We start from the raw sequence: 9,079 nt of genomic DNA, 5'->3' as shown, positions 1-9,079 counted from the left end.
GTAATCCCTTACATTCATTTGACATGCTTTAAAAAACAAACTCTAAATTTGACATCATTTGGAAACCATTACTTACATTGCGGGTTGAAATGAAAAGACTAAATACAGTTTAAACCATTTTAACAGTGGGCAGGAGCATCTGGTCTTCATGGCCTCCCTCTTGTCTTATCAGGTAGACATTTCTTTCTGATTTAATGTCAAGTGGATACTTCTATAACACATCATTTGCAAACTGAGCAACAGGTGAATCAAGCTACGTGATGAGCATATCAGAATCAGAATACCTTTATTAGTCCCACAGAGGGGACATTGACATTGTTACAGCAGCCAAAGACAGCGTCATGTAAGAAGCATGCATACAAAAGTATTAAAGATAACAATTAAGAAAAAATTACAAAATACACATCCTGTAACAGTTCTGAGGATTTAGCAGCCAGGTATATATTGCAGTTATTAACGGCATATATATTGCACATAGTTGGTTGGTATTTAACAACAAGGGGTGTTATAGTGTATAGTATATGTAAAGATGTTGTATCCTTACCTTTGAAGAGGAACTGTGAGTAGTACTTGAAGGTGTTGTAGGACTGCTGCATGGCGATGAAGCTGGGGTGCACCGCCTCCCCCTGCTGGCTGCCCCAGGGCTGTGCGATCAGCTGCGCCCGGAACTTCAGGATGAGGCTGAAGATGCTGTGGATGATGTTCATGACGGGGGCCGCCTTCTCCGTCAGCAGACCCCTGGGGGGGACAGGGAGGGTGCAGAGTTGAGGAAACATGACAAGGAACTTTGAGATGACTTCTCGGAAGGGCTGGCATCATACACGGGAAAGTGTGATACTTACAACCTCACCTAATGAGATGAAATCATTCATCAGGTTCAAAAGTTAACCTCCCATCCGTCTGGCATTTTAATTAAGTTGTTACGAAGAGGGTGAATTAATTGTGTATGAAATGATGGGTGCAGAGTGCCACTCCAACTTGCTGAGCCTGTACAGAGCCCGGAGAAATGATTTATCTCCAGTGAATTTTTCTGCATTTTCTTCCATGCTGCGTCCTGAAATCCTGATGGTGTGTAATATATATATATATTTACTGTCTATGTTAACATTCACAAAACTTAGAACACCGATAAAAAAACGTGTAATTTTGACTGTATTTGAAGGATAAGGGTTCCCCAAAAAATGCACCAAATTGAGCTGCAATTATAAATCTGCAATCTATAAGTTGATATAATGAGTTGAGCAAAAGACGTAAAGACCAATCATTTCTAGTTAGGTTGATTTGAATATCTTTTAGTTTTGGACTGTGGATCGCACCAAATAAGACTTGTTTTCAACACTTTGAGCTCTGCAAAATATTGATGGACAGTTTTAATTATTTTCTGGACCTGAGCCCAAATATAACGTCCCGTCTACACTACAGGCGTCAAAAAAGCTTGAAGCTGGGCGTGTCTGAAACTTGGCGATTTTTTGCGAGCAACGCGACCAACAACCAATCACATGAATCTCCCGCCCCCGACATACAAAGCAATAGCAATGTTAAAACGAAGTAAACTGGATATAAAATCCCCAAACAGGCGAAAACCTACCAGTTTCACCCACTGTCTCTGCCACCTCCCTCCATGCCTGGTTCCTCCGGTTTGTATCCCGGTAAATAGTTCTGGTCGGAAAGAACCGGGTGATTTGCTACCGTAATTTCTCGTTTGGAATATGAGGAAATGAACTGCGGTCTGGCTCTCCCAGCTTGCACGCGGTTTGATTGGCTAGCGCTTGTACTGGCGGGATTTGCATAAACGGGATTTGATTGGCTGACGCCAGCTTCGAGCAAGCATCGAGCCTCAAAAGTTGAACATTGTTCAACTTTTGACGCCGATAGATGCTCGCGATGCTTGCAACGCCTTGCCATGCTACCCACAATGCAGTTCGGCGAAGTTTGAAAATATCCTACGTCACCCCATTCAAATGAATGGGCGAAGCGTTGAAAGCATTTTTTGACGCCTGTAGTGTAGACGGGCCGTAAGTGTTTTTCTAGGGAGGCATCCATCCAACCTTTTCTCTGCCAATACCAACTCCAACGCCTCGTCTAAGGATTTGTGCCAATCACCACATTTCAAAATCTGCATACCTTCATACTGTAAAGTGTCAATAAAAGATCAGACAACTGTAAAGAAATCTACATTTGATATGAGAAAAACCCTCAAATCCTTACTTATGTGTTACTGACTTTGTGCTAGTATTTATCATTACATGTCACTTGTTAGACGCTTTTATCCAAAGCGACTTACATACTCAATACTGTGGGCAATCCCCACAGGAGCAATTTGGGGTGAAGTGTCTCAGGGACACAACGACATGCTGACTGCAATGGGGTTTGAACCTGTTCCCCTGATCCGAACACCAACACACAACCCACTGCACCACACGCATCATATTGAATGTATTCTTTTATACAACATTTTGACAATTTGTGTAACTGCTGTACATGTAGAGATGTCCATCAGCCAAGCACTTCCATATAATGCCTTTAAATTCACGCAGCATCATCAACTAATTCTATCAATCCAAAGTGTTACAGCTATGCTCCCAGGCATTTGTGACTTCCTGTAGAGAGGACTGCTTTGTGACCCATCATCTGTAAATCTATGTCCACAGGTGACGTGTTTAGGTGTATTCAGCATGTGTCTATTCATGTTGTTTATGCATGCAGTCTTTGAGTTTACAAGGTGATCTGCTCTCACATGGGGTGCACAGGCTAACAGCTGATAACGCTGAAAGCTGTGATCACTCAAAAAATACTGCAAAGTGGAACATGTGTTCTTTCAAGGGGACACAAGGACATTTGATCTTGGTCCAAAGTGTCTCCTACCTTGCAACAAATTGAGCAAACATATCAAATCATCTACTTTGGGGATGGATTTTTTCTGTCATGTTTGTATTAATGTTTGGAACTAATTGAAGCAGGTCACCATTGTAAAAGAGGTCTATGATCTCAATGGGTTTTATCTGTATAAATAAAGGTTTTGAATTGAATTGAATGGAGGCAACAGCTGGTATGATATTGCACATGTAGCTCCAGGCCTCACCTGAAGATGGCTCTGTTGAGGTAGTCTGCGTGCGTGCGGTGGATGGCGTCCAGGTCGTTGGCAGTGGCCAGTTTGGCAGTGAACTCCATCCAGGACACTTGCAGGATCTGGTTGGTGATGTATCCCTGTATCACTTTAACAAAATGCTGCATCTCATGTCTGTAGAGCTGCAGCTGATGAAACTGCACCGAGCGGCCCGCACCTTTCACCAGAGCTGAGGGGAGTCAGATGGAAACAAGTCAGTGCTGCGGGGAAACATTTGCTGGCATTTAAATGTGGAGATCTACTGTGAATAATATTGTTTCAGTGAAGGCTACATCCCTCGTACACCTTAACACTACGTTTTTACCCCTTCAGGATATCCATTTAAGTAGTCTCTGGACAGGCTCCCACTGATCAATACTATCCGGCCCAGTGAAGCACATTGTTTTGACTACAGTCCCACTGCTATGAGACGTATAAATAAAACATAAAGGAATCACAGCATCCCCCTCAATGAATATTTTATAAACAGTTGAAGCACAACGGGAAGAATTGTAACTCTTTCTGCTCAGAGGTGAAGTTGCGTCTGAATGTCATCTCCCTCCTCTTCCTCACCTGTCCTCTTGAGGTGGAACCAGACCTCGCGGAGGCTCCACACCATGTGTTTGAGCTGCAGCACGAACGAGAACAGACGGTTGTACTTGTTCATGCAGCTGTCCGTGATGATGATGTTCAAAGGCCAGTCCACCTGGGAGATGACGGGAAGGAAAAGAGACGGGGGGTGAACAAACAGTGTGTGAAGGTGTGAGTGTGAAGAAGGAAACGGAAGACTTGAAGAACAGGTAAAATGAAGCGTGACAAATGAGGCGAGGGGAGGAGAAAGGTGTGAGTGCAGAGATGTTGATACAGGAGATGAGAGGATTGTGAAGGGAAGGCAGGGTAGTGAGAGATAGGGAGTGGGAAAGGAATGAGGAAAATGTATATGGGGAGAGAGCGTAGCAAAGAAATGAGAAGCAAAAGATGGAGAGGGAGGAGGAAAGGTAAAACATGGAGATTCAGCAGGAGACGGAGCCGTGAGGAGGGAGAAAAACACAGAGTAGAGGACAATATGTGCGGCATAAGTAACTGTACATGTCATCCGAAAGACTCAACTCCAATCAATCTGCAAGGTTCCACCATTAAGTGCTTGATAAGCTCATTTTCCACACCCAGAGCAGTTTGTCAAAACATGACAGGTCGTCACATTCAAGCTGCCACTCACGCTGCGACAAGCGCACTCATGCAAGCGCTCGCACTCCGTTACTCACTCCACTGAAACACAGCGCCTCACCTTGTAGCGCAGCTCCAGACAGTTGAGGGAGTCGGGGGCGTGCGGGTGGAAGGTCTCTGGGAGGAAGCGCAGGGCGAAGGTGAAGTTACCCGCTAACGGTGTGTCTCCGTGTAAGCTGTACTGCAGGGCCTTACTGAGGATGGAGTTCAGGACGAAGGGGGTCAGCAGCTCCCCGGGGGTCTGCCCACTGCCCATCTGCAGGGACGAGACATTTGTCAAATAATTACACAAAATGTAAAGGTCACCTATTATGCAAAATCCTCTTCTTCGTGTCTCTTCTACATCAACCTGTGTCCCCTCTTCTCCATGTCTCTTCTACATCAACATGTGTCCCCTCTGTGGAAAGAGATTCTGAAAGTTTCAGGAAAAAAGATTCTCTCACTTTTTGTCTTGATCCATTTCTATAAAAACCTGTCTGAAAATGAGCTGATCAGATTTTGGCCACTTTATGATGTCATAATGTTCTCTTGCCTTGTGTAACCATTAGCCAATAACCAATCAAGGTAACCCCCCCCCCCCCCCCCACCCTTATCACCTGAATCTCCTCCTAGAGCACCATTGTGTTCTTTTTAACCAAATATCTCTCAGAGGCGAGTGGGGAGTGGCTCCTTATTTTCATCTAAAGTAACAGACACAGGGTGTTTCTCAATGTCGAGGACGCTTCCTTGGTAGCACATGTCTTCCGAGTCACTTCCTTCAGAAGCAAGGCAAGAATCCTTCCTAGCCTCGGAAAACGAAGAATGGTGGAACAGGCTAACAAGTGTGCGTCATACAGTATGCGAGGCCCCCGCCTTAAATGGAGCGCGATTTCCGCCAAAGATTTGGAAATCGGTCCGTGCGCAAAGCATTGTGGGGATTTTAAGACCGCGGAGGATACACATGTGCAGCCTCGAAATTTCTCGCTATGAAGGACGCCGGCCTCGGTAGAAATCCAAGGAGCCTGGACATTGAAACAGTCCTTCGGCGGGACTCGATGACGTAGCATCCTTGAAATAGTGGCTCCGGAGCATCCTTCCTTGACATTGAGAAACACCCAGAGAATCATCCCTTTTGAAACAGGGCTGAAACAGAGGGGTTTATGGGATACTACAATGTTTTGTGTTTCGAGGCAAACACTTCAGAGACATGTTTTGAATATATCCGAGACCTATTATACTATATAGATGAAAAACAGTATAATAGGAGACGTTTAAGGATTTTTTTAATCGTACCTCTTCCAAGTCTCCTCAAATATGCAACCAAGGCCTAAGAGTTGGCAGCGTTTTCCCCAGACAAACACTGCGTGTAGTCGATTACAGTGATTAGCTGGCTTTCCGGTTGAAGGTGTGCTAATCAGTGAGATCAGCTGGTGTAGTGTTTGGCTGGAAACAAAATCCTTCTGTCTGATGGGCCTCATGAGACGGATGTAAATGAATGTTTGTGCAGAACAACACCGAGGTGCCAAGGCTGTGATTGTTATATCGCGGCAGGAAGCTTGGGGGTCTGAGAATCTAAGCAGGGAGTCCATTTGATGAAGCAAAACAGCCACTGAGACGTCAGATATAAAATATTCTTATATTAAATTGTGAAAAATAATGTGACAAAGCTGTACGCCCAGACAATTATCACCTGTGTCAGCAAATACAGCTAAACAGCAAAAAAGCTTGAAAAACTGGGTGACTAATAACTGCAAATTTCACATCAGAGGATATGAACACCTACACAAGACATTCACTAGGGAATGAAACAAGAGTCAGGTACATTTAAAAAAAACGTCTACAGTAAATCTGTGTACTGGAGTGTTAGTGTATGCCTAGAGCAGGGGTGGCCAACCAGTCAGAGGTTAAGAGCCACATTTTTTCTATTTTACTGCAAAGAGCCACATCAAACACACAGTCACTGATACCGCTTGTTTCCGTTTTTTTGTTTTCTGGAGACAAGATTTCAACCACGTCACTGATGCATTTTTGTGGCATTGGGATATATTTTTTAAATCCTCTGGAGCAGAGAGAGGAGCTGTGGATTATTGTTATTGATTAATGCATCAGTGTTACTTAGGGTCAAAAACACTAAACTCACAACTTAAAATGAAAGCGTTTAGTTTATTTAATAAAAGAGCACATGTTCAATGTGAAAAGTGACAGTAGTTATAGATTATTTGCAATTTGGTGCTATATATATTTAAAAAAAAAATTGTATATATTTTTTAAACACCTTGAATTTCAGGGGGGACGCGGGGCTCCGTTGGCGGGGTGCAGTGCCCCTCCAAGACAATGGTAGGGGAAACACTGGATATTGTTTAATCAACGATAGGTTTCCCCCCCCTCAAAGGTGATTGGTTCATTGCATCACAGGTATTATTTTGATTGGCTCTTGGGCCACATCAAAATTAGACGCGCTGTCATCCTCTCATACTGACACCTGACACCACACATACACACGTAGGGAGAGCCGGGACGAAAGTAACACGGGACGAAAGTAACGGAGCGATTTTATCCGAGCCCAAACAACTTTGACCGGCCAAATTATGTTAATACTTAACAGACCTACTAAATATCAGGTTTAACTGTCAGGAGTAGTGTTGTCACGATACCATTTTGGTTTCGATACCAAGTCAAGAATTGCGATTCTGATTCTTTTTTGATACTTTTCTTAAAAAAAGGGAAACAGTCTTAAATGTAATTATTGTGGTTTATTTCACACCAGAACCATAACACAAACTTTTAAACAATGAGAACAATAAATAAAATAAATGACAAGATTTCCTATTAAATAAAATTAATACATTTCTCACAGACAGGCCTCGTGGTGTCCGTAGGCTTGCCCTCACTGTCAGAGATATCGCTCAAATACTTCCAAATTTCGCTTCTGGCGTCTTTTTTGTCAACAAGCCGAGGCGCAGCGGCAGTTGCACTCCCACTTGCAACCATGCTTCTCGTTTTCTCACATGCTCTGGCAGCTAGCGCGTGCACGAGAGAGGGGAGGCACTTGAGCGTGCTTGAGAGGGGCGGGACTGCAGGCACGGCTGCAGTGCAGGGAGTGGAAGCAGAGCGCTGAACACACACGGCTCTTATTAAAACGGCGCTTTCTCACCGGAGTACTTTCCCCGTCATTCTTAAAGTACCGATACTAATTAAACGGAGGAATCGTAACGTTTTTAACGGCAGGGTATCGCGGTACCTTTCAAGTATCGGTACACCGTGCAACACTAGTCAGGAGTCAGTGTCTCTCCCCCAAACTCACACATATACAATTCGATATGAACTGAAGAGCCGCATGAAACTAGGCAAAGAGCCGCATGCGGCTCGAGAGCCGCGGGTTGGCCACCCCTGGCCTAGGGTAATACTCAGGATGTACTTACTGTTCATGCACAAAATCATTTAGTGTACAAGGTGACCTTCACCTGCTCTCAAGCTTCGCAGCAGTTAACACTGAATACATGCAGTAGAGAAAAAGTGTTTGTTTAAAATGTATTGCATTAAACTGAAGACATTAGGCCTTGACCAAGTTGTCCTTGCTCGTCCTCTGCTAGAATGCAATAAATACATCTCCCTTATTTACTTGAGATATAGGAGTTATATAAGAGCTTCACCTTTTCAAAGAGCAGATCGCTGAGGGACTGTGCGAACTCGCCATCCTCCATCAGCAGGAAATGGCGCAGCGCCTCAAAGTGTCTCTCCACCCCTAACTCCACAAAGAAGTAGTCCACCACTGCCTTGTTCACTAGAGAGACACTGGGGATGGAAGGTGGAGGGGACAATTAGCAAAATAAGAACAGTTTACATTCAAGAATGAGGGTAAAATGTCAACAAAACGTTCACATGTAAGAGGTTTATCTCTCATTCAGAACAATGGAAAGGCTCTCCTCTCACTGATTACTGCACATCACCATGGACACCTTTGATCTCTGGGCTCAAGCACAGGTGTTTCATAACGTCGTTAGGAACATGATGATGTCCTAACTCCAACTGACATGCTCAGAACGCCACCAAACATCACATGATGGTTAACTCTGTGGCCCTGAACAGCTCTACATCAAATCTGATGTTACGTAATGTGGTCTTACTATGGCAACGCATCCCTCGCCATAAAACTGCTGACTTGCATATTTAATTAAGGTTTTGAGGAAAATAGACATCAGCTCTGGAGAAAGCTCAGGGAATATACTGGTGTTTCACTTTTTGGATCATTCCTGATTACCATTGCTTTAAATGATTCCTAACAAGTTGCCATTTTGTTTAACAGTGGGATAAGGTGAGGCTCTTTTTCCAGAAAAGTGTGCACTCAACTACAGTTTAAGTGGATTGAAGTAGCAGAAAAATGACAACAGATCAGTGAAAGCCTCACCACTGCCTTTCTCTTAAACAAAGTAGTCCACTTCAAGTTGAAATAATCACGTTTTTCTCAGACACTCAAAACTAACATTTATAAACTACAATAAAATCCAGACCACACTTTGCTCCTGCAGCTTTCTCTCAGTCAGACACTTACTGTGTGGTGAGCGGCGTGGTGACGGCCTGTTTTATCAGAACTGGCAGTGAAACCAACTCGCTGAGCTGGACGGCGGTGGTGTCAGTGGCTTTGCAGAGCGTGGGGTCCATAGGGAAACCCCAGGGGCCGCGAGTCACCTGCTTCAACAGCTGACACTCAGGGGACGAAGCTGTAGGAGAGGGAGATCAAAGGCATGTTCGATGAATTCATTTCAA

At 44.1% G+C, this 9,079-nt stretch overlaps 1 protein-coding gene across 2 annotated transcripts in view; it reads right to left on the bottom strand.

The window, feature by feature from the left end:
* tubgcp6 (tubulin, gamma complex associated protein 6) overlaps positions 1–9,079 on the bottom strand; it is a 34,669-nt gene that overhangs the window by 5,183 nt on the left and 20,407 nt on the right. For both annotated transcript variants that reach the window (XM_034218669.1, XM_034218670.1), the window contains exons 19-24: positions 8,865–9,033; positions 7,966–8,107; positions 4,395–4,589; positions 3,680–3,812; positions 3,083–3,296; positions 545–738 (exon numbers count right to left, since the gene is read on the bottom strand). In XM_034218669.1, the coding sequence (XP_034074560.1) occupies positions 545–738; positions 3,083–3,296; positions 3,680–3,812; positions 4,395–4,589; positions 7,966–8,107; positions 8,865–9,033 (1,047 nt within the window). The remainder of the gene's footprint in view (positions 1–544; positions 739–3,082; positions 3,297–3,679; positions 3,813–4,394; positions 4,590–7,965; positions 8,108–8,864; positions 9,034–9,079) is intronic.

The sequence above is a fragment of the Gymnodraco acuticeps genome, unplaced genomic scaffold (assembly GCF_902827175.1).
Source record: "Gymnodraco acuticeps unplaced genomic scaffold, fGymAcu1.1, whole genome shotgun sequence".
Taxonomy (NCBI): Eukaryota; Metazoa; Chordata; class Actinopteri; order Perciformes; family Bathydraconidae; genus Gymnodraco; species Gymnodraco acuticeps.
Note: the sequence above shows the minus strand (reverse complement) of the source record. Positions and strands in the feature narration are given on the sequence as shown.